Source organism: Boleophthalmus pectinirostris, unplaced genomic scaffold (genome assembly GCF_026225935.1).
Source record: "Boleophthalmus pectinirostris isolate CB_2022bp ecotype Guang Dong unplaced genomic scaffold, ASM2622593v1 HiC_scaffold_17, whole genome shotgun sequence".
NCBI lineage: Eukaryota > Metazoa > Chordata > Actinopteri > Gobiiformes > Gobiidae > Boleophthalmus > Boleophthalmus pectinirostris.
In genome coordinates this window covers 30676655-30701694 of record NW_026571115.1, presented here as the reverse complement: position 1 = coordinate 30701694, position 25040 = coordinate 30676655, and the positions used below count along the sequence as shown (strand labels likewise).

The window sequence follows — 25040 nt, the reverse complement described above, 5'->3', positions numbered from 1 at the left end:
CCCTGGGAAGCTGGTGGCGTGCACTCCCAACAATGCAGGTGTTATGACTGTTGGTACTAAGCGTATTATCGGAGTCTGGCTTCAGAACAATGGGGAGGGGCACGTCCCACCACAGCAGGGCCTAAGCTGATTCCTCTGGGCCCGTCTAGACACCGCACACACCGCACAGGAGAGAGCAGAAGTGAGAAGGGCTTCATGGGTGTCCACTGGGCTGCTGCTGGAGACTGCTTGGGTTTAATTTCAGTGTTTTCCTAGAATTCTGAAGTGTTATGTGCCACAGCTGTCACTTTAAAATCTAAATCTAATCCAAATCTAAAAAATGTTCTCGCTTTATCTGGTAAATATATTTTTATTTTTCATTCATATTCATACAGCTTCTTTTTCCTTTAGTTCAGTAGAGATTAGCAATTACAGAGCTCAGTTCTTCCAAATGATTCTAGTGAAGGTGTATGGAGTTTAAAAGCACTGTGTAGAAATTTTGTATTACTGCATGACATCACAAGGTGCTACCAAGTTTGATGCTTTTTACAACTAACCTATTTTAACCCTTTAGCATGTTGTGGTGCATCCTCATCCATATTGTATCATGTTTTATTTCATTATTTAACCCAACACAAGAACAACAGGTCAAAACTTTCAGCTAAAATAAGCCTGCAAAAGTCTAGCTCAAGAGAAAAGATGTGGACACTGCTCCTAACGGGAAGAACGGGTCAAATGCAAATGGTAAGTGTTCCTCAACCTTATTCCGTCACTCTAACTAAAGAAAACAAAACACAAAGAACAAGATTTTAACTTTTTTTTATTCATCAAGACACCAAAGACATTAAAAGCAGCAGAATTGAAATCTTCGGTCATATTTCGAGTTACTTAAATTCTATACAGTACGGGGAGCCTGGAGATGGGAACCACGTCCTGCTCTGGGTTTAAACATTGTACAAACGCTTCACTGTGAGGGGCATGAAGCCTGACAACTCAAAACAAACCACAAACACTTTTTATTCCAATTCCACTAAATGCCAAGAAACAAGGATGGTGCAGCGTCAACAGAAGAAAACAAAAAAAGGCTATTTCTCTGGTAGGTAGCTGTCAAGTTAAGAAGCACAACAGATGAACCACAACTATCCTCGTGGAGCCAAAGAAGGGGACTTAAAAAAATAAACACTGCTTTTCTCTCATCATCAACATCATCATTTGTACATAGGACTGGGTCTGAAATAAGCCACTACACATTTGTGGTTCACCTTGTGTTTAAGAAGCGCAGTGTCAGGCTCAGGGCGAGAGGGGCGGGGCTTTTGGCGTTCTTCTTCCGGACACTCCAGCTTCCCCTGTGAGGCAAAATGGCCACAAGAAAGGTACAATTAGCAAAGGGATGGTACAATTTTTATGTAGCAACATGTGCTACAAGACACACAAATTCACTTTTCTTTTGTTCAGCCAGACACATTTTACTGCCAATGAGGCGTTTAAAGATTCAACATGGTTTGAAATGAATCCTAAGGCTTTGTTGGTTTGTTTTGCCAATTAGGTCTTTAATTATATCCCCTTTGTCAATTGGAACAACAATGAAGAGTTAATTAGCAAAAACTTACTTGCAATTTGATACATTTATCTTTGAGGCTTGCAAATTAGTCTTTAACAAAGTGTTTTAGTTCAATACATAAAGTTAAAAATACCACCTTCTATATTTTAAATTTAAAATTTAACTTTTTTTTTTCATTGAGCCATCTAGTTTTGCAAATCAACTCTTCACTTGTGCTTGGAGACACATGAAAAAGATATATATCCAATATAGTTTTTGAGCATACATTACCCCTTTTAAGCACAATAAAATAGACATTCAAGTGTACAGTCATGTTGAAGAAATAGTGTGTGTGTTTGTGTCTGACAGGCAACAGCATTCAGAGATTGAATGTGGGTAGAGAAAGGAGTACCTGGGTGAGTACCTGCACAGTCTGACAGTCACAGTATCCATCATTTCTAATTTGCCCTTTTTTCTCATGTGGTCTCGCTCACAACACCAACGCTGTGTGAGGTATGGAAGTCAGCTGCAATCATGTCATACACCCTACTGTCCAGTTAGAAGTGTGGTTAAGCCCACACTGCCATAACGCCCCTGCCCCCCAACACACTCTGCGTTAGCACAGCACCATGACATACAAGTCAAAATGACTGCAAAAACACAAGTCATCCGCGGACAAAAGACTCCGGCATAAACCCGTTTTCCCAATATGTCAGCAGACCATAATGATAAGTAATGGTTTTAGAAATTAACAATTTATCTAAAAAAAATAAAATTAGGCTGGTAACGGGGGAGGGCATTTATAGCTGCTTTGTCCACAAAGACAAATATAAAATATACACATTGGAAAAGTATCCAAAACTGATACAAAACGAGGGGTACCTCCACATGTTTGCTCAGGGCTACACTGGCCTTTCCCTCTTGGCTTTGTGTCAACCATTTCTACCTTCTTCTCATTCATCAGGCCTAGTCCTTCATCTTCAGTGCATACTTAAGATGCACTACTCAAAAACAGGATTAACATATTTGCATATTGTACAGAAGACATAATCAAAGGCATTAAACTTGAGGGTGGGAGAGGTGGGGAGAAGCGGGGAGAGTCAGGGGGAGGAAGGAAGGGGTCTGGGGGAAGGTGAGGGCAGTGGTGGGGGTGGAGAGCCAGGGGGAGCAGGCAGGGGGACACACTTACCTGAGCCTGATCTGAGGTCCTATCAGATCAGTTTTAATTGGACTGAGTGTCACCTTCAGATTGGACGAGCTCTGGTTGGCCGTTTAGCCGAGGGGAGGAGCCAGAGGCAGGAGCCTCAGTCTCCATTGGTTCCGCTTCGGCTGAAGCCTTGATGGCGGGTGCACCATTGTCCGAGGGTTTGTCTTTCTTGGAACTGCTCTTCTCGTCAGTGTCTTTGCGGTCTGAAAAAAAAACAAAAAACAGATGATCACACAGATGTCCACTGCACATGAAATGGAGCTGGACACTTGAGTTCACCTTTGTCTTTAGACGAGCGCTCCTTATCCCTGTCCCTGTCCCTGTCCCTGTCCTTGTCCCTGTCCTTGTCCCTGTCTTTGTCCCTGCCCTTGTCTCTGTCCCTGTCTCTGTCTCTCTCTCTGTCTTTACTGCGACTGCGGTGCCGGTGAGATTTACGCTCTGAGCTTCGGGACCTCTTCCTCTCACGACTACGAGAGCGCCGCTTCTTGTCCGAGCGATCGCGATCGCGACTGCGTCTTCTTTCCCTGTCCCTGTCTCTATCTCTGTCTCTGTCTCGGCTCCTGGAAAATAACAAAGACAGGTTTAGACAATTGTGTTGTGAGCACAATATGTGTACCATGAGAAAGGCCCACACCTGCTGCGTTTGCGCTCCCTGTCGCGCTCCCTGCTCCTGGACCTGCGGCGATCTCTGGAACGGCTTCTCTTGCGCTCTCGGTCGGAGGCATGGCTCGAGTGGCGACTGTGGGAGTGGCTTCGTCGTGCTCTTCTGTCTCGGTCTCTGTCCCTCTCTCTGTCTCGCTCTCGTTCACGCTCTTTTTCCTTCTCTCGCTCCTTCTCCTTTTCTTCCTCCTCTTTCCGTTTCTTTTCCCTCTCCTCCCTCTCGCGCTCTCGTTCTTCTCGGTCCCTCTTCACCACTGGGTTTTCACCCTGAGGGTCCTCAGAGCGTCGTCGTAGTTTTTCCTGAAGATACAAAGACCTCATGAAGTGTGCAGAGCATTACACATGAAGCTTGTCTGAGCACAAACATTGTATTTACCTTAAGCTCCTCCACAGTGGACTTGATCTTTGCATAGCCCATGTGCTGTTTGCCCATCAGGTGATCGTCCACTCGAGACTGGGCATCCCCCACAATGAGGAAGGCCCCACACACTTCACACACCTCCATCTGTTTCTCCTGCGCAGCAAAGCTCTCAATGGTCTGAAAACACATGATCCGTTAATCTTATGGTCATGTTTTAGATATTGCATCTCAAAACAATGTCACATAGTGGACAGTTTTAGCTACAGCTAAATCTCACCGAGGGGGTTGAGCTGAGCAGCTCCCGCTCATCCTTCAGCTGCTCCACGAGCTTCATCATACCCTGGGCCTCCTCCACTTTGCCCTCAGACCCCAGCTCCTCAATCTATGTGCAAAAGAGATAACATTTTGAGTTAAATTAAGTAGGTGCAAAATTTTAAACTGCAAAATGATTTCAACACAAACCTGTAACACCAAGTCCTCAATCTTCTCTGTTAGAACTGAGATCTTTTCCTCATTCTTTCCGGCAGGAGGAGGAGCCTGTACAAATGAATAAAACATAAGTAACTTGACATATTTAATATCTTTTATACTTTTTCCCAAAGACTGAAGCACATACCCCAGCGCTTTGTTGAGCTTGGGAGAGTGCGAGCCGCGCGTGACCTCTGCGAATCCGCCGCTCCACCTCAGCCAGGAGCGACTGGAGATAACGCAGGAAGTCTCTCTCATAGCCTTCTTTCAGATACCGAGAGCTTTTCTCATACCTACAGAATGCACGAAAGGAAACATTTAAGTAAAGGACCCACATTACACCATTTTCTGATTTATGTTATAATATTGTTTCCTCATATTTTTATTTTTATTTTGTTAGCTTCACTTGTTTAACACACAAACCCTGCATGTTTAGGCTCTGCTCTGTTCCACTTCACACATGTGATGCCATGTGGTAATACAGGAAGTGCTCCAATGTGCTTAGATTCTATACACCTTCACTAGAATCATTTGGATAATTTCAGCCCTGGAATAGCCAATGTGTACTGAACAAAAAGGTAAAACGTAGGGTTCATGTCATCACAAAGTGGAACAGAGCATTTTGAGCTTAGGAGATTTAGACAGCTCAATAATGCACGTGTGAATGAAACAAAACTATATTCCAAGTATATTTTTTTGGAGGTAACATCATTCCATCTTGGCTTGAAGCTCAATAGTAGCAATAAAATAATATAGGACATTTAAAAGTAATACTTACGTTTTCCTAAGATTTTCATCATGGATTTTCTCACAGGGACCTGCAAATATAATAATAATTGTTACATTAAAATTAGAATGAACACCGTCTACTAACACAAATGGCTGCTGTATCATTTTAATCACTTACCCAAATCCGACCGTGTGTTTGTGAAAAGCTCAGCGGGACAGAATCCACACAAATAATACCGACAAACCTGATGGAGACACAGAAATACAGTTAGACACCACACATAACCTAATTTCAGTCAATTATTATAGCAATTTGGTATTAGAAACTAGTTAACATGTATATATTTGCTGATTTTCTTATCAACAAGGCTTTTTTCTGCTAAAATGTACATTACTGGATTAACTTCTGGCAATAATTGTACCCACTGAAATGACTAGAACACACGATGCAATGTGCTATGTATTAATCAATGGCACTTAGCATTAGCCACTTAGCACAACTAGCACGTTGAACTAAATATTGTCTTAGCAGGTGTGATTTTCCACTTATTTAACACCTATCATACTCCTACGTGTATGCATGAAACGCATTCACGCTAAAGTTCTAAAAAAAAGGTCTAAAAAGTTGCGTTTAATTCATATTTGCAGCCGTGTTAGCTCCCAATGCTACATGCTAACTCACGCTCTCGTCGTCCCAGCGCACATTGGACCTCTTCTCATCCGGAGCCAAGTTTCTGTCCCGGCCCATTAACTCATCGAGTAACTGGGCTGCGGAGAGCATTTTGGACAAATTTGAGTCCTCGGGTCCAGCAGATGTGATGCTTAGTCCTGATAAGAGCAGCGGATCATTTATTGCGCCCAAAAATACCCTAATCAAAATGGCAGACGCTTCGATCTGCAACAACGCCCGTCTCTGCACCAGTCCTGTCCGGGCAGAGCGGAAGTTCACTTTATAAACTTAGATTAATTATAACAACATGATTAAAATTACATAATGCCGTGCACTTTCATGTACTGCTCGTTATTAGATTTTTATTTTTGCGTATTTTGAACTTTTACGCGCAGGAAAGGCCAGATTTTTCTTTCATCCACAACAAAACTACATTAAAAAAATAAAATTGTAAACTAAAAATAAAAATATCCCCTATTTTACACTTTTATCAAAGAAACAAAACGGGTTTTTGAGATCTTCATAGCCTATATCCACAGATTGGTTTTATTTCTTGTGACACTTTTTATGATTGCCCATGTGTATTAATTATTAATAACGTTTGCTGAAAAAAATTAAAAATTCTTAAAGCAAAAATGTCAAAATTAAAACAAACAAACAAATAAACAAACAAACAACAAATATTCGAAAAAGACAAGGTAAGGTAAAAGTTAAATGTATGCATGTATATAAAAATGAATAATAATAATAATAATAAAATAACAATTAAAATATAATAATAATAATAATACAAATGAGTGGAGTGTTTTAAGCTTCTTGCTTGCGTGAGTTGTGTGGTATTTATTTTTTAATGTATTTTATTGGTTTTATTTATTTATTTTGTTTTTTGCTGTTATAAATGGTTTTATTTACTTTATATTACTATTGTTGGAATTAGTATTTGTGCAACACTTTGGAAACTGTGAAATATAAGTAAAGTGGATTGGACTGGGTTGAAATAACGAAAGAAACTGAACTGTATGAGTTGTATATTTATCTAATTATATTTTATTACAGAATTTCACATGTGATGCATATTATACGACTATTAAACTTGTTAACATGGGATACGAAATTATAATACGGTGTAAAACTTGATGCGTAAAACCAAGCATGGAACTATTCTGGAGATGGAACCAAAAAGCGACCAAAGCGGTGCCACATCTAAACACGTCCCCCCACGCTCGGCCCCGGTGCTGCTGTTGCTTTGCTTTGCTGTGGCAGCCAAGTGGCCGAGAGTAGCGCTAATCCCGCTGGCTGTAATCGTGCGCTGCATCGCCAATAAGCGCGCAAACTAAACCCAAATTACGCAGCGAATTTGCGACACCCGGGAGCGCGTAGCCGTGTGCGCAGTTTTCGCATTTCCCACCCCGATTTGCGTGCAGCGGGAATGTTTTGACTCCAAACGCTAACTAGGTGGGTAAGATTAGCCATTTAGCTCGCCAAATCTGTTTTCTGTGACATCGCCAAGGGAGCGCAACGTAAGGCGATTAGCGCTAAGAACCGTTCCATGCGTCTTCGTTGGACACGCCGCACGCTTCGGGAAGTTTAGATGACATTATTGTGAAAAATGTCCACCACTTCGTTGGATAAGGAGTTGCAGGAGCGGCTGAGAGAGGCGTCAGCTCTCGGGGACATAGACGAAGTGCGGACATTGGTGGAGAGCGGGGTGAATGTCAACTCCCAGAACGAGATCAATGGATGGTGAGTGGGATTCTTGAGTGGAATTTGGATTCTGTTACCCCCTAATGTGGATATTGGCTGGTGTGTCTAAAATTACAATGAGCAGCAGCGGAAGTGGGCTGTGTTTTTGAGCAAGGTACAGTCTCTGAGGGATTGAACCTGCACAGTGGCTTGTAAAAATCAGATAACTTCAATAAATAAGATAACACAATAATTAGATCATGGTTTTGGTGTAGGTTCACAGCACAAAACAATTATGATTATCACAAACACTTGGTCACTAGGAATGTAACAATAACCGAAACATCATGATATCTTATCGTCAAAGTTCTCGCAATAATATCATGGACCCTCACAGTATATGGAATTACAAGTCTCTTTGCTTAAATTAAGAGTAGAGCCCGACCGATATATCGGCTGACCGATATTATCGGCCAATATGGGCACCTGGAGACATATCGGCTATCGGCCGATATGCTTGCTGATATGGGCCGATATTTCACGTGGGCATGTTATACCTCGTTATAAAGCTTAGACTCTCTACATTATGTTCATTTAATCCAATTTACAGACAGATAAATGTCCTAATATGTGGCTCCGCATCAGTATTTATCTGCGGTGTAATTTGTCTGTGTCCGTACTGTCCCTGAACACACCCCCAGAGTGACGTCACTTCACTCACGTGTGTTTGTTTACACCCGCAGCGGTGCGCAACACTGAGATTATTTTCTTTTTCGGACAATCGGTTTGAGTCTGGATTAAAAGGACATTTATTAGTTCAGACTTGTGATGTGAGGAGGAGCCTGTGTGAGCGGTGAGTGTTGGAAATACATCGACTTTGAAGCTAGTTTAGGTTTTGTTAGCGGTTAGCTGCTGTAGCTCCCGCACATAAACAGGCTGTTTTCTATTGGTCTATTGTAAAGTGACTATATTGGCCGTATATTTGTTACTGGACCTGCATTGATATGTAAATGAGCTGTGAATAGACGTGTGAATGATCCACATTTATGCATATAATTAATTACCGCGGTGCGCAGCATTTACGGCTAAAGGCTAATAGCGATAGTTTACTAGCTAGGAGTTATGGGTCGGTCGCGATCGAAGCGGCTCTTAGAGCGAACAACAGGAGCCTGCTTCTTATTGGGAGCCGTGTTTTCTCTTTTTCTCACTTTTTCTCTTCATGCCGCATGTAGACCCGTAGTTTGACAGCAGCAGCGGCTGAAAACGAAACTTTCAGAAATCTGCGTGTGCATAGGATAAAAAAAAGTGCATATTTGGCTGCAGTTCAGCATAAAATGAATAAACCAGGACTAATCTTGGGCTCGAGTGCAGGAGAGAGATAGAAACCGAGTCCCGACACTCAGTCCTGGTTCAGTTCTGGTTTAGTCCTGTTTTACTCATGGTTTAAATCTGTTTTAGTCCTGGTTTAGTCCTTTTTCAGTCCTGGTTCAGTTTTGGTTTAGTCCTGCTTGCAACAAAACAATCTCAAGAGTCGCTTGGGAGCTGAAAGAGCCAGCTGCTTTAGTGAGCCGAGCCAAAAGAGCCGGTTCTCCAAAAAAAAACAAAAAAACTGGAATACCCATCACTAGTAGCTAGAATGTGATGCAAAAATGCCATTAGGCCAATCTACTGTGTGTAAATATGACGTAAAGAGTCAGAATAACAATAAATGTTTCCTAAATAAACCCAATTTAGAATCCACTAGAGCCAAACCTAAGTTTTTTTAATCAATTCAAGATTTACAGTGAATTTTTACATCACTAAATATATCGGTGATTATATCGGCAGCTCCAACTCCCATTATATCGGTTTCAAATCGGCCACAACAAAATCCATATCAGTCGGGCTCTAATTAAGAGTTATGCAGCAATAGCTAAAAAAGAAAGAAAGACAGAACTACATAGACCATGATCCTTTGCTCCATTTCAGTCTAGACTACATAAAGAAATAACAGTTCTAAGCACTTTCTAGTCTTAGTTCTTTGGATTAAGTCTTGTCAAGGCATTTTAAGAGGAAAAAGCTGTTTAGCCTCCACAAAATATCGCAATAAATATCGTACCGTGAGATGTATACCGTGAAAATATCATCATACCGAGAGATTTGGATATTGTTACATCCCTAATCTTGAGCCTTCCCACCATATCATGAGCTTTCCCATGATATCGCAATAAATATTGTACCGTGAGGTTCATACCGTGACAATATCGTATCGTGAGACTTGGATTTTGTTACACATCTTTTGGTCACATGTGATTTATAGAGTAACTGTTGCTTTCAGAAGACAAACTATTTCAATATTTAACATTTTCTTTTTCATTTTTGTCTCATTGGGCACAGTTTGCGAATAATATCATTATTCACATCAGACATCTTCAATAATTGGATAACTTCATACATACACTTAGCCAGTAGGGTTGTCAAAAGTATCGAAAATCAGATACCAATCGTCACTAAAACTAGTATCGGAACTAGATACTCATTCAAGCAAGTTGATACTAAACATTGTCAGTCACAGAACAGAATTTACTGTATTTTCCACAATATAGGGCGCACTCATAAGCCTTCAACCCCATCAAAAAACTACTGCGTGCCCCACAATCCAGAGTGCCTTATACACGAATCCACTCGGGTGTCCCAGCACGACTTCAGTAAACGCAAACACACATGGAGCAGACAGCGAAAAACACCAGCAGCCACACTTATCACTCCACGCCAACGAGGAACGGAACGGAGGAACGAACCGAAAAAGCGAGTCCAATGTGCCACTTCTAGACACAACTGAACAACTGAGTCACTGCGAACACGCCGACAATCCGTTGGTCCCAGACAGCACCCTCCCTAAACACCACAACTGAACAAAGCCCAGAGTCACCGTGAACGCACCAAACAAAGTCCCACTGACTCATCCAACTGTTGTGTTTCGTTTAAAGTCCAGTGCGGTTTATTTGTGAAAAAAGTTTGAAAATAGACCATTCAGTGACAGTGCGCCTTATAATCCCGAGCTCCCTTTAGTGCGGAAAATACAGTAACCTTTCCTGATCAGCTTTAGAATGATCTTGAGCTGTATCAGAACAAGTATAAGAGCACATACACTGCGACCCAAATTATTATGCAAGTTAGGTTTTTAATTACTTTGCAGAAACTATTGGGGTTAGCCCACCCTTTCTTTTAGGATACATTGCTATACTGGTTCTACAAATTTATCCATAACAATGTTACATATAAATGACATTAGATGGAAAATGTAATAACAATTCAAATTTCAGGTGAACCAAATTATTATGCAAATCTTTATTTGAAAGTAAAACATCCAGTATATGAAAATAAAACATCTTGTTTTATTAACAAACATATTTTATATTGTCAGATAGACTGTCCTGAGCACAAATTGTCAAATAATAAGCATATCTGGATGATTCTTTACTTGGAGATGTAGCCACCTTTCTTCTGCATCAGAGTAAGGAGCCTGCTGTCCATTGAAGATGTGAAGTTTTCAATTTCAGCAGGTTTAATGCTTTTTGCAGCCTTTACAATAGCTTCCCACAGCTTATCCTTTGATGAGAACTGTTTTCCATTTTCAAAAACCCTTCTTTTCAGGATTGACCACAGATTTTCTATGCAGTTTAAATCGGGTGAGGATGCTGGCCAGTCCATTATCTTGTCCTGTAGGTAGCCCTTTGATGCCAGCCATTCAGTAGTAAACTTGGATGCATGACTTGGAGCATTATCATGCATGAACATAATTTTCTTGCTCTGCGCAGCTGGTTTCTTCTTCAACCACGGAAGGAAATTTTCTCCTAGGAATTTGCAGTAATTTGCCAAATCCATTTTCACTCCTTCTGCAACCCGGAAAGGGCCAATGAGTTCATTTTTTATGATGCCCGCCCATATCATAACACCTCCACCACCTTGCTGACGCCTCAACCTGGGTGGAGCATCGGTACCTTCGGCTATCCAACCTCTAGCCCAACCATCCGGACCATCAAGGGTGCCACGCATCTCATCAGTCCAGATAACTTGCCCAAAATCCAATTTCATATACGTCTTACACCATGCCAGTCTTTTGTCCTTGTGTTTTTGATTAAGTGGAGACCTTGTTTTCGCTTTTTGGACCTTACCAAGCGTTTTCAGAACACGATTCCTTGAGGTCTTTGGGGTGTGGCCTAGACCAACAGCAGAAAAGATGCTTGCACTGGAACTCAACGGCTGTTTGATCATTTCTCTCTTTAAAGCTGACAAATCTCGAGCTGTTAGCTTCCTCCTTGGAGCCTCCTCACGTTTTTTTCTTGTTTTTTCACCATTGGAAACAAAGGCCTTGATTGTCCTATGGTCTCGGTCCAATAATCTTGCTATTTCAATCGTTGGTCGCCCCTCTCCCAAAAATTTCACGATAGAAGCCTTCTCCTTACTACTGAGGTCCTTCTTCTTTCCCATCTTTAGTGCTTATGGTCATAGAACACAGAATACTCCCCTTTATATATGCCTGCATAATAGTTTGGTTCACAGCATATTAACTTTTTAACTATTTTTTACTCAATATGTAAATGCTTCAAATATTTTATGCTTTTGGTTAATCAACTGCCCTATCAGGCATGAATTAATACCACTTTTTCATCAGTGGAACATATCTGAATCAAGAAATTATTAAAAAACTGACTTGCATAATAATTTGGGTCGCAGTGTAGACGAGTATGGACCACATGTGAATATAAAAGAAAGCTCTACGATTTAATGTTGAAAATTACGTTCTATTGTCTAAATAAAGACAACTGTGGTATCAGAATCAGTATTGAGTATCGAGTCTAACCAGTAAAGTCTCTTAAAGTCATGAGTACTTGTTGATTCTGATGGTGCTGCTGTGTTTTCAGTAGATACGGATCATTCACTCAACCCTTGCACATTTCCTCATACCGCTGACACACTTCCTTATGTAACAGGTCAATTGTGTCACCTGTCCTATATGGAAGTTTAAAAAAAAAAAAAATCTATATGTGTTTAATGAATTTATTGTTTTAATTTCTCCCAACAGGACCTGTCTGCACTGGGCGTGTAAGAGAAACCATAAACATATAGTGTCCTATTTACTCAGCTGTGGAGCAGACAAAGACATCCTCACCGCAAAGGACGAACTGGCCTCGCAGCTCACGTCCAAGCCCGATATCAAGAGACTACTAGGAGGTACGTGACTTTCTAATGGCATTGCTGTGTTTCAGATGATATCACAGTTAGGGCTGAGTATCATTCAGAAGCTGCCGATACGATACATACCTTGATACAGTGCACTTTCAGTTCGATACGATATATTTCAAATCAGTTCAATACAGTTCAATAAAAAATAAAGACCAAATCATGGCTGTGATTCTAAATGTCTTTGTTAAACCACTTCTTGTGCAAAATTCATACGAAACACAAACTTTTTAATCCTCAAAACAGTGAAAATGTCAAATGTGTCGCATAAACGGGTTTCCTTCCTCTAAACCAGGGGTGTCAAATTTTCTACTAAAATATTTTAATTATATTTTCTATTAAAATATTGATAATTTTCTGCGTGTTTATCACAGCAGCGTCTCCAGCGTCTCTGGACGTGGCCCCTCCCACCAGAGCAGCACAAATGAAGACTTGTCTCTTTCCAAACGCTCTTAAAGGACGATCGTTTGACTGTTGACCGTGACGACCTCATCAACAAAATGTCCAAAATGAGAAAAGTGGAGCCGAGTGCAGGATTTTCCAAAATTTGACTTATTCCTATTTGCATACAAGTTAAAGTTAAAACATTGTGTTGAAATTGTATTTTTCTTAAAGTTTCAGGTTGTTCATAATATTATAATATTTTGTAAAAGAAAGAGTTCATCAATTAAAAAAGATTTGTGTAATAGATTTGCATTTCTCTGCACAAATATTTGAACTTATTGCTATTTTTGGGGTAAATATGCCATGAGTTTTCTGATCCGGACTCTTTGGGATCAAAGTAGGTTGGATACGGCCCCCGGACCAAAATGAGTTTGACACCCCTGATCTAGACAAACAACAAAACTGTAGCTCTGTAACAAAATAATTTAGTAAAATACACCAAAAAATACTCTTGGCGATGTATCGATACTGCAGCCCACGATATCGATACTGTATTGTCACATTAAACGATACGATATGTAGATATTTTTATATTTTTGCACACGCCTAATCACAATATTCTATAGGCAGTTCTATAATAATTCTAACATGATTATAACGTTCTATAATAATGCAAAACTTTAGGGGGCAGGAGCGCTACTTGGATGTGAAGAGAATGTGCAAAATTGTCCTTTTGGTGATCTTCAGTCTCAAGTACACAGTTGAAAAAGCAGAGGCACTCAAAAGTAATAAAAGCTTTAAGTAATAAAAATAAAAAAGCTAAAATAATTAAAAGCTTTTAATACCACATGGCAGGTAAAATTTATATTCAACTTTGCATTTTGTAATAATATTTAATACAGATTGGGTGGCAGCTAAAATGAATATTGTTAAAATGCAGTTTTCTGTTGTAATACAGTGTAGCGAGTTAGAGCGTTTAATCACTGATAAAAAATCATTACATTAAACATTTGCGAATATACTATTAGAATACTTCATGGAAAACTACAAAGTACAATGTTCACTCATGGTTTTGTATTTTATTATGGTGCAAGTTGAGATAAGGCTCGTAGGTGACCAAAAAGTTTAGTTTATTTAATTAGTAGTAGTAGAACAGAGTAGTCTTAAAAAGGTCTTAAATTTCATGTTCCTAAATTGAGGCCTTAAAAGTCTTGTCCAAATCTTATTTTGTTCACAAAGGTCTTAAATTTCATTAGCCTATTTTTTTGTATATTCAACCGGGCTGCAGTGCAATGTTATAAACGGAGAGAGGAGGGAAAAAAACAAAACGTGAAATCATGTAACGTGAATGAATGTCTAATTAAAAGTATTTTTTGTTATTTAAAGCAGTGAGTAATGGTCATTATTAGAATTGGATGTGGTGTTTTTCGCCTGCATAATGGGTGCGATGTTGGTCTTAATTTTCATTTAAGTGGTCTTAAAAAGGTCTTAAAAAGTCTTAAATTTGCGCTCTGAGCTCATTTCCATCTGCAGTCTCTGACACATGCAAAACACAGAGCATAAAACAATGTAGTCTGTTTACAAAAATGACTTCTGCTAACACATGAACTACCCCAAACATAACCAAAACTGTAACCATAACCAGTTCCCTAACCTAAAACGTTAAACCAGTTCACGTGGCATCGCAACATTACAGAATCTCTTTATTTTAAAACAGAGCTGGAGAACAGGTCAGAACTTTATGGTGGATTTTGTTATTTAAGTGTCAGATAACAGATTTATTGACCTAGTTTATGGTTCATATCTCTTTAATTACTGGGCTTATCCACTTGAAAAACTCGCGCAAAGTTGAAGGTCTTCCCTGTCGGTATGAATAAACATAAGCGAATTGTTTTTTTTTTCCACAATCGTCTGAGGAAGCGGTGGCATTATTCACTCCAGAGGTATGATTGATGTTATCTGAAAGGACTTTAAGCCGTGAGAGGTTTGTGGACACAATTTCTACCAAAAGGTTCAGCATTTTTGGATGTTTGGATTTTCTTTTTTAATATCTAACATGGTATAGAACATTGCAGATCATCTGAGATTATAATATCAACATAACACAAACCTTGGTAGTTAAATGGTTCATGACAGGTTTTCATGTTTGTCTAGTAATGATTTGGTTTGGTGGGATAATATCATTGGTAAATATAATGAATGAATGTTTGTTTATTCAGATAGTAATGCATAGAACATGCATAGAAAACATAAATACATAGATATAATACAAAAAGTAATTTATTTTCTATAATAATGATAAAAAATAAATGTCACTCAGATTTTACTTGTGTCTGAAAAAGGAGTCAGAGGAAATAAAAACTTGTTTAACCCCACCCTTTTTTTCTACTGTCCCAAATTAACAAAAAACATATAGACTCCTCATTTCCTGTACAATATAAATTATAACTGCACACACACAAATTAATAAAAGTGTTACATCTGTTAAGTGGCAATTTGTGGGGAAATAAAGTTGAAAAGAAAAGTTAAAAAAGGGAAGTAGGAGAGAAGTCATCAGTGTCATCAGTTATCAGTTTAAGCATAACTATTGTTCAATTTAGTCTTGTTTTGGTCCTTGTTAACATTCTGGTTGCTAGATAACAGTCACAGAGGTACTTCTGCATACCGTATTTTTTGGACTATAAAAATGTCGCTATGTTGCTCCAGAGTATAAGTTGCACCAGCCAAAAAATGTGTAATGAAGAAGAAAAAAACATATATAATTTATAAATCAGGGACCAGGAACCGACATTCCATCTTGAAAGGCAAGTTACAGTAATAACAACAGAACAGAACAACAGGCTGAATAGGCGTTAATACTTTAACATAACATATTAACAATTATTCAGATAATTTATATCATAAACAACATAACATAAGTTGACCAAACTCACGATCTCACTCCAAAGCACTAAATCCATTGAATCCATTGAATTCTTCATCTTCTGTGTCACTTCTGAGCAACTCCACACAGAAGACACAGAAGTCACAGAAGACCAGGCTTTGTCATCCAGTGACTTCCAGGAAAGTTGCATGGTGCACCCGCCCAGTTGTCGTGAAGCTGTGATCTCCATCCCCGCTTTACGCCAGTCCCTCACAAGTTTCCTGCTCACTCCAGACTTTCTTTCTGCTGCTCGATTACCATTTTCACCTGTGTATTTCACTACTTGCAGCAGGACAGTGGCTTTTTCTGCAGGAGACCTGCACAGAAAACTGATACACAAGCCTAGAGCGCCTTCTCACAGCTGTCAGTCTGAAAATTTTAATATGTAAGTCGCACTGGAGTATAAGTCACAGGAAACACCCAAAGCATGAAAAAAAGTGCGACTTATAGTCCAGTCCAAAAAATACGGTATGTTACATCAGCTGTTGGGGTCAAACCAGAAAGGAAAATGATACACTTCATCAGAATAAAAAAATAGACCAAACTAGGCAAGATTTTTTTTCAGTAAAATCTTTTATGTAATATATGTTAGTTATTTTAGTGAAAAAACCTACTATGCCCTTTAACCGGATGTAAACTTCAACTTATCTTTTTACAGTTGAAGTAGAGGAAGTGCCTGAAGTGAAGGAGCCTGAGTTGCCAATCATCCCAAACTACCTGTCCAACCCGCCCTTCGTGTACTCCAGCCTGGACAAGCCGGGCGACGCTGTCCTGAGCCAGCACCTCACACAGAACGGCTCTGCTGAACACGGAGACGACAGTAACGGGGATTCTGTGCCTCTGTCCCCTGTGCACGAGACTGACAACCAGCCACAGGTAGAGACGTCCCCATGTCATATTTTACTGTTGCGATTATTGTGAGGAAAGGGGAAAAAAACACCATGATTAATCAGTATTCGAGATCATTGGCACCATCACCAAACAACAGTGAAATGCTTAATTTTCTTTCATTTTCCCAAAAGTTTCTGAATGATAAAGTACAGTTACGAGTTGGAAATGACTTAAAGGAACTGTTTGAATTTGGTGTTTTGTTCTTAAGAATTTACAGTATATCAAATCAGAAAATAGTATCGAACAAGTCTGACATTTGGGTTGCCAGTTTCAGTGCTAAAATCCAGTTTGTCCTCTGCATTTGACCCATCTGTCAATACCTCTGGGGCGCTGAGCATCGCAGCACAGCTCTCAGGGACCCACTTCCGTGATCTTGTTGCTGGGCTTAGACGGGACTAGTTTAGGCTGAAGGCTTTGACCTTTGGGCTCTGGTCCAGGGGTCTACAACTTTCTTCCTCCTGTGAGCTACTTTTTGTAAAATGAAAATGCCAGAGAGCTACTCATTTTAGCGCTCGCCAGAAATGTTGTAAATATAAGAGCCACGGTGATACAAAGATGAGGCACAGTTAGATTTCTATAAAACATAACCCATTATTCAGTTATCAATGCACAAAATTAGGCATTCAAATTATACATTTACAAAGGAAATAGGCATTTAATCAATCAAATTTGAGTTATTCAGTGCAGTAAGTGTAATTCCAAAATCCCTTGGCGAGCTACTTGGAAGGGGGTGGAGAGCTACAGGTTGGAGACCCCTGCTGTATTCACACTTACATCACAAACCAGGAAGACGTTTGGAAAGATCCGATTACAACTTCCAGTGTAGTTACTGAAAAGTGATCAGCGGTAAAATGAAGACTGCATACATATGTCCTGTTTTGAATCATCTTGAATTTGGTGCCTCATCTCTTCTAATCGCATTTCCCCAGTGCGCTCGGAGTTGTGTGTCAGTGGTGAAATGATGAAAACTGAGGTGTGGTTGTAATTGTTTATGAGTTGAACATAATGGGATGCTACAATGACATGGAGATGAAGAAAACTGGCCATACCGGTTTGTCAAAGCCTGATCCCGTCTGATCTCAGAAGCTAAGCAGGGCCGGGGCTGGTTAGTATTTGGATGGGAGACACTGGGAATTCCAGGTGCCACAGTGGGTTGTTGTGTCCTTAGGTAAGACACTTCACCCACACTGCCTAGTATGAAAGTGGTGTGTGCGTGAGTGATGGTGGTGGTTGGAGGGGCGCAGATTGGCACCTGTGGCTACAGTAGTAGTTTACCACAACTGAGTGTTGAGTGAATGAACAATGAACTGTAAAGCGCTTTGAGTATCTTGAAAGGCGCTATATAAATGCAACGATTAATTCACTTTAAAAACTGGGCCTGGGAAGTTGTAATCGCATCTTTCCTAACGTCTTCCTGGGGTTTGGGTTGATGGGGGAAGCTGAAGTGTCCAAAGGAAACTCACCCAGACACAGGGAGAACATGCAGACTCAAAATAGAAAGGCCTGTGCAACCTGGGGAGCGAACCCAGAACCCTCTTGTTGTGAAGCGTAGCTATTCAGTCGCCGTTTTGTTCTGTTTAAACCTAAAAGGACTCATTGATTTGACTCCCTAAACCCCAGCACATTTAGCCAGTCATGAATCAGTGCTAGTGCAGCGTTTACTGCTGCAATATTGTCCACTTACTGAGAATAAGAAAAACTTCGTGTCCTCCATCTGTAGGTTAAGGCTCTGGCAACCCAGGTTCAGTTTTGAATGTAGTACAGTTTTTTTTAGAAAGGCAATAGCTTAGGCTGTGTACAGTTAATTTAAATTTACCTCTTAAATTCTCATATTTGTTTTAGCTCTTGCTGTGATCTGAATAATCAGAATTATGGATTAACTCAATAATCTTGACATCCCCAGACCCAGGCCACAGAGAGCTCATCCGTCCCCAGCACACGGCCTCTGAGCCAGGCCAGCAGCAGAGGGTTTATCCCCATGTGTGAGCAGAACGGAGCCTCCACCCCCCCGCCCTCACACAACCACCCTGTCGTCACCTGCCCCGTGCCCATGGACCTGTCTGTGGAGCCTCACCTCAACCACATAGACCACCAGTACGCCAACCACAACGGCACGGTCCACTCCCCCTCGCTGGCCACCCCGAGCCCCAACCTGCCCGGGAACGGTGGAGGGGCCCAGGCCTCAGTACAGAGCACCACGCCTGGGGTCAGCCGGCAGCAGTCCATCCCCCAGCAGCTCACCTACAGCCAGGGAGGGGGGCAGATGCCAGCGTTCCAGCCCTTCTTCTTCACCAGTACATTCCCTGTCAATGTGCAAGGTAAACTACAGCAAGACAGATAAATGAAATGTAATAAAATAAACACTATACTGTAAAAGCAGCTTGGTCTTAAAATGAGACCGCTGTGTGTTGTCTGAATCTAATTATAAAGTGTACTGTTAGTATGCAAATAGTTGTACTGTTACCATGATGGCAAAACTCTTTTTATAATGAAAGTTACAAATGTAACTACAGTTCTATGAATCCTGGATGTCAGTAGGCAGGGACAGAGCAGGTGCTCTGCCAAGAAAAAAAAGGACACTTTTCCATTTAGCTTTAAAGAACTGAATTTTTAAAATGTAAGCAAATATGATTTTGGTTCTGTTAGAGATTATTTTTAGGTCTTTAGCTGTTGCGGTTTAGCAGCATTTTGATAAAATGAATGTAATTTCCTGTAATCTGGGGTCTTTTTTAAGTGTAGAACTCCTGTGTCAGTGGTTCTGTGTGCAGCCCTCTGCTCAGTGCTCCATCTCTTGCTCCGTCCGTGCTGTCAGTGCACGGAGCGCCCCCTGTCTGAGCTGCAGCTTCACACTGGTTTCTGCCCAAGAGCATAAAACAAACCAGTCCAGACTTTAGTTCAGGCACCTACTTAATGTTTTAATGTTGCTTTTATGAGAATTAAACTGATCATTTCCTAGACATTATATACTCCCGGTGTTGAATTTATAGACGTACCGAGTCTTCAGCTGTTTTGCTCATAACATCGTGAATATGAGGCGAATTGTCAAAAAATAAAAACTGGCTAAAAGCCATAAGGTGGTGTAGAGATGTTCCTAGTCTTTCTAACTTGGCACTATGTGCAATCAGATGGAGTCTGCTAAATGTAAAATAAAGTAGTTCTGTTTTTCATGTTTTTTCTTGTTTTCAGAGTTGGTGTTGAAAGTGCGCATCCAGAACCCGACGGCTCGAGAGAATGATTTCATTGAGATCGAGCTCGACCGTCAGGAGCTGACCTACCGCTCTCTCCTGAGGGTCTGCTGCAGAGAGCTGGACATCAGCACAGAGCACGTGGAGAAGATCCGCAAACTGCCCAACACCATGCTCAGGAAGGTAAGGCCAACAGGAAAAGGACTAATGCATAAATAAAATAAAAGCTACTGAACTTAATAAAGGCATATTTGATTATAATGTATAAAGGTACTATATGAAATTGGTAAAGGAATATTTTTTGAAGAAGAGACATTGTGTAAGCTGTAAGATTCTGTACAGTGAATGAATCCATAAATATAAATAAGCATTTCAGCTTTTCTATTTTGTTTCCTCCTGTCTCGTGTGTGCACAGTCCAGCCCTGTAGCAGTGAGACGCAGCATTGTGTCTGCGGCTTGTAAAAGTCACAAAAGTTGCATATATTGTAACTGTTGCTTTCCTTCATATCTCGCTGACTCCTGTGCGTGTCCAGTGGTGTAAGTGCAAGTCATTGCACAGGGAAAGGCAGTCGACTCTCTTTGACACCACAGTTAATGAGGTGCCCGCCCCTGCTTCCTGACACATGTATCCGGTGCTTATGTGACGCGAGTGTTACCGTGTTTGTGTCCAGGACAAAGACGTGGCGCGGCTGCAGGACTTCCAGGAGCTGGAGGTGGTTCTGGAGAAGGCCGAGGGGCTGTCCCTGTTCTCTGGAGGTCTGACGGACAGGCCGTGCTACAACATGAAGGCCTCACGTCTCACATACTAGCACTTCTACTATTACTTCTGCTACTACAAGCCCTGACATTTAACTCGCACACATATACTCCTATGAACCTTCGGCTGGCCACTTTCCCTGTTACAGCTTCGTTCGGCTTCGGTGTTTTGCCAGTTTTATAATCGGGGTTAGTTTTTTTCCAAGCTCAGTAGCTCTTCTTCTTCTTCTCCTCCTCTTCCTCCTCTCGTCTCAGTGTGCTCCCAGCTTAACTGATGCATGCTGTCCAGCCCACGTGGAAGTTTTCGCGCCCACTCTGCTCCGACCCTCTGCCCAGTTTCGTTGCACTTTTGTCGGGCGGTAGAGGCGGGACACTGGGGCTCTTCCACGCCACTGACCCTGGAAGAGGGGATAACTATTAGCCTTATCTGGAGGATGTACTTTGGGCTACTGCAAAGATAGATCGGATAAGACTGAAGGATTTTCTAATGTGAAAGCTAACCAGCAGAAGGACTTGAAACCTTGGCTATATTTTTTTTCTGCACATGAAAATTGGACTGGATCTAATTATATTAACAACAATTTTGGTTTAAAATCTAGAAATATTGACTAGAATCCACTGTGGACTAAGAAGACTAACCTTTATTATTTCAGATTTGTTTTTGTTTGCTAAATTTTAGATGGACACACTTCAGATTTTCATATGTGGAGTTGGTTACCTTAACACACCTTAGTTGTCATATTTCATTTTTTTAATATATATTTTTATCTTTTGCGTCAACGTATCATGGCATCATAGGCTCTGTTCACACATCACAAACCATGAAGACGTTTGGGAAAAATGCGACGACAGCTTTTGGTGAGTTCTGTTTGTGGTAGTAAGTCAAAAGAAACAGAAAACGCACACCGAATTTCTTGTAGAGGAGGAGGAGGCCAGACAAGAGTGAAAAAATGCGTAGCACACTCAGAAGGCCGATGTCCAAAAGCTTTTTTATTTTCACAATAAAGTTTCGGCGAAAAAATAAAGCGATATTTTTCTTGCTTTATTTGCTGTGGTCCAAAGCAAGAAAAATATCTGATGAAGGCTTTTTTTTTTTTTGCCCAAACATTATTTTGAAAATGAAAAAGCTTTTGGACATCGGCCATCTGAGTGTGCTATGCATTTTTTTGCTCTTGTTTGGTAGTAAGTCTGACAAAATCTAGGAAAAATTAGAAAATGGACCAGTTTTCTTCATCTACATGTCACTGTAGCATTCCCTTATGTTCGGATAATCAACAATTACTACCAGACCTCAGTTTTCATAATTTCCCGACTGATTCTTGACTACTCTGAGCGCACTGGGAAGAATTGAGGGCCCAAAATTCAAGATTATTCCAAACATCACATACATTTGCGGTCTTCGTTTTACCGCTGATCACGTTTTACAGGGATCGGGAACTACACCAGAAGTTGTCATCGCATGTTTCCAAACGTCATCCTGTTTTGTGACGTAAGCATGAATAGAGCTTATTGTACCAGAATTTGAAACAGGGGTGGGTGATGTTCGATTTTCTCCCAAAACGATAATGTCATATTTTTGATGCTTAATGTGCCTGTAAATGTTGTGGAGGTTCAAATGTCTCACAAAAAAAATACTTTTTTTTTTTTAAACATTCAATATACTTGATCATTCAAATTACCGTATTTTCCGGGTTATTAGGTGCACTCTTAAGCCTCTAACCCCATCAAAAATCGACCAGCCAGAGCGCCCTATACACGAATCCACTCGGGTGTCTCAGCACGACTTCAGTAAACTACAAAGCCGCACCACCCGCAGCGCACGCAAACACACACGGAGCAGACAGCGACCCGCACGGTGAAAAACACCCACAGACACACTCATCGCTCCACGCCGACGAGGAACAGAACGGAGGAACGAAGCGAAAAAGCAAGTCCAATGTGCCACTTCTAGACACAACTGAGCAACTGAGTCACTGCGAACACGCCCAGACAGCACCCTCCCTACATGCCACAACTGAACAAAGCCCAGAGTCACCGTGAACGTGACAAACAAACAAAACCACTCACCCATCCAACTGTTGTGTTTCGTTTAAAGTCCACTGCGGTTTATTTGTGAAAAAAGTTCGAAAACAGACCATTTCATCACAGTGCGCCTTATAATCCAGAGCGCCTAATAGTCCGGAAAATACGGTAGCATATTTTCCAAAAAAAAAATTTTTCCAATATATTACCCACCTCTACCCAGAAGATAAAACCAAAAATGTCATTCACGCAATCATTTCCGTTGTTTATCCGTATGCTGCTCCATTCGAAACCTTTAACAAACTTTTAACGTGTAAACTACATTTGTTTTAAAGTTGACATATTGTGCGTTGTTTTGTACTTTGAGGCACCTTGGAACTGTTGTTTTTGTTCTTTCAATTTTACAATAATGACTTTGTTTGAGGAACAAATACACTTTGAGAGAACGGCAGTGAACCAAAACAAGATGTAGCAATGTTAGCAACCGACATGCTAACGATGCTAATGATGCTAACAATGCTAACATATTGAACGCAACTTGAGTGGAGATTAGATTACTTCAAAATCCCAAATAAACGTCTGGGTTTAAATTGATATTGTACTCAGGCAATAAATTATTTAATAAAAAGTAAATAACTAAGCTGCATAATATGTCTTCTTTAATTTTCAAGGCCATATATAACATAGTTCATAGTTGTTGTTTTTTTATTGGGGATGCACCGATCCAATACTGATATCGATTACTGGTGTAGATACTGAAAATTTAGCTGGCTTCCAAATATCGGTTCAGCGAGGATGTATAAATTGATTTAAAAAGACTATTTACTAGGGATGTAACAATAACCAAAATATTGTGATATTGTATCGTCAAAAGTCTCTCAATAATATCGTGGGCCATTACAATTGGGGGGGTATCATCAAGAAGTTGGCGATATGATACATATCTCGATACAGTGCACTTTCGATTCAATACGATTCGATACGGTATATTTCAAACCGATTCAATATGGTTCAGTGAAAAACAAGGTCTAAATTATTGTTGTGATACTAAAAGTCTTTATTAAACCTCCAAGTCTGTGCCCATTTTGCTCAAAACAGTGAAAATGTCAACACAACTGTAGCTCTTGCACAAAATAATTTAGTCAAATATACCTAAAAATACAATATATAGGTACAGCAGCCCATGATATTGATATTGTATCATCACATTAAACAAAATGATATATCGATATTTCAATATTTTTGCACACCCCTAATCACAATATATCGAATTACAAGTCTCTGCTTAAATTCACTGTTATGCTGCAGCAATCGCTAAAACAAACAGGGAACTACATAGACCATGATCCTTTGCTCTGTTTCAGTCTAATTTACACAGTGAAACAACTTATAAAGCACTTTAAATAAGTCTTTGGATTATAAAATAATGAAAGGCTTGTCAGGGCATTTTTGAAAGGAAAAGTAGCATACAGTATTCACAATTTTGTTTGCTTCTACAAAATATCACAATAAATATCGTACCATGAGATGCATATCATGAAAATATCGTACAGAGAAATGTGGATATTGTTACATCCCTACTATTTACTGGTCGTGATTGGCCAGGAAAGTCTCTTAATGTTTTAACTTTTATTCACACAAAGTTGTTTCTTACTTGAGACGTAAAAAAAAAAACAGTTTTGTCTTGTTATTTTACTTTGAAGGTAATAAATGCGTTGTATACATGCATCACGAATTTCGGACTTCCGGTCATTGCGCAGTGCATACTGGGAAGGATTTTCCGAAAAAGTGAGCATCAAACCGCCATGTCTGTTTTCCCAGTGGGATGCATCTATTGACAAAGCCAGTCTTTTCTAGTTTTGGGATTCAGACATCGTAATTGTGTGGTTGTTGGATCCTAACAGTGGAAAACAGCTTGAGAAATGTGTTTGCAAACTCCATAACTGCAAAAGTGAATCAGATGTGTGTGACTGCAAACCTCTGTTCAAACTGTTTCCTTTCCCAACGGAATTGAAAAATAGTGAAAGGCGAAGGCAATGGGCAGGATTGATCCACAGGAAGGACGAAAAAGGAAAACCTTTGGCTGTCTAAATCATCCCGAGTTTACAGCGAACATTTTGTATGTGGAGCACCAACAAAGAAAAACCCCGATCCCTCACTCCACCTTGGTTACAAATTTAAAAAGTCAACGGCAAAGCGAAAGGCACCAACTGTTCACCAAGAAACACCTTCCACTGCAAAGAGACCAAGACGTGATGTTGCTGTAAAACCACAAGAACAAGAAAGTGTGAGCTCAGCCTGTTTGTCTTCTGTACCTCTCGCTTAACAAATGGGATCCCGCTTTGATGGCGCTCCA

The 25040-nt window shown here is 40.4% G+C and overlaps 2 protein-coding genes across 2 annotated transcripts; one reads left to right on the top strand and one right to left on the bottom strand.

Annotated features, from left to right (window-relative positions):
• Positions 1–782: 782 nt before the first annotated feature.
• On the bottom strand, positions 783–5868 carry luc7l3 (LUC7-like 3 pre-mRNA splicing factor). Its single transcript, XM_055152882.1, has 11 exons — positions 5627–5868; positions 5123–5189; positions 4994–5033; positions 4364–4508; positions 4210–4284; positions 4025–4129; positions 3763–3924; positions 3361–3686; positions 3006–3286; positions 2709–2929; positions 783–1325 (listed from the first exon to the last, which is right to left on the bottom strand). Exons 1-10 carry the CDS (start codon positions 5723–5725, stop codon positions 2742–2744), a joined length of 1488 nt encoding a protein of 495 aa, XP_055008857.1. The 5' UTR covers positions 5726–5868; the 3' UTR covers positions 783–1325; positions 2709–2741.
• Positions 5869–6831: 963 nt separating this feature from the next.
• On the top strand, positions 6832–24483 carry ankrd40 (ankyrin repeat domain 40). The gene is made up of 6 exons (XM_020918997.2): positions 6832–7357; positions 12366–12514; positions 16489–16706; positions 18625–19039; positions 19908–20089; positions 20578–24483. The coding sequence occupies exons 1-6, from the start codon at positions 7224–7226 to the stop codon at positions 20713–20715; spliced, it is 1236 nt and encodes a 411-aa protein (XP_020774656.1). The 5' UTR covers positions 6832–7223; the 3' UTR covers positions 20716–24483.
• The last annotated feature ends 557 nt before the right edge of the window (positions 24484–25040 follow it).

Excerpts from the sequence above, each read along its gene's own strand:
- luc7l3 (XM_055152882.1), bottom strand. The coding sequence starts at position 5,725 with ATGCTCTCCGCAGCCCAGTTACTCGATGAGTTAATGGGCCGGGACAGA. Across the intron at positions 5,190-5,626 it reads TGCGCTGGGACGACGAGAGC|GTTTGTCGGTATTATTTGTG; the intron begins GTGAGTTAGCAT and ends TGTCTCCATCAG. Across the intron at positions 3,287-3,360 it reads AGGGAGCGCAAACGCAGCAG|GAGCCGAGACAGAGACAGAG; the intron begins GTGTGGGCCTTT and ends GTTATTTTCCAG.
- ankrd40 (XM_020918997.2), top strand. The coding sequence starts at position 7,224 with ATGTCCACCACTTCGTTGGATAAGGAGTTGCAGGAGCGGCTGAGAGAG. Across the intron at positions 12,515-16,488 it reads TATCAAGAGACTACTAGGAG|TTGAAGTAGAGGAAGTGCCT; the intron begins GTACGTGACTTT and ends ATCTTTTTACAG. Across the intron at positions 20,090-20,577 it reads CCAACACCATGCTCAGGAAG|GACAAAGACGTGGCGCGGCT; the intron begins GTAAGGCCAACA and ends GTTTGTGTCCAG.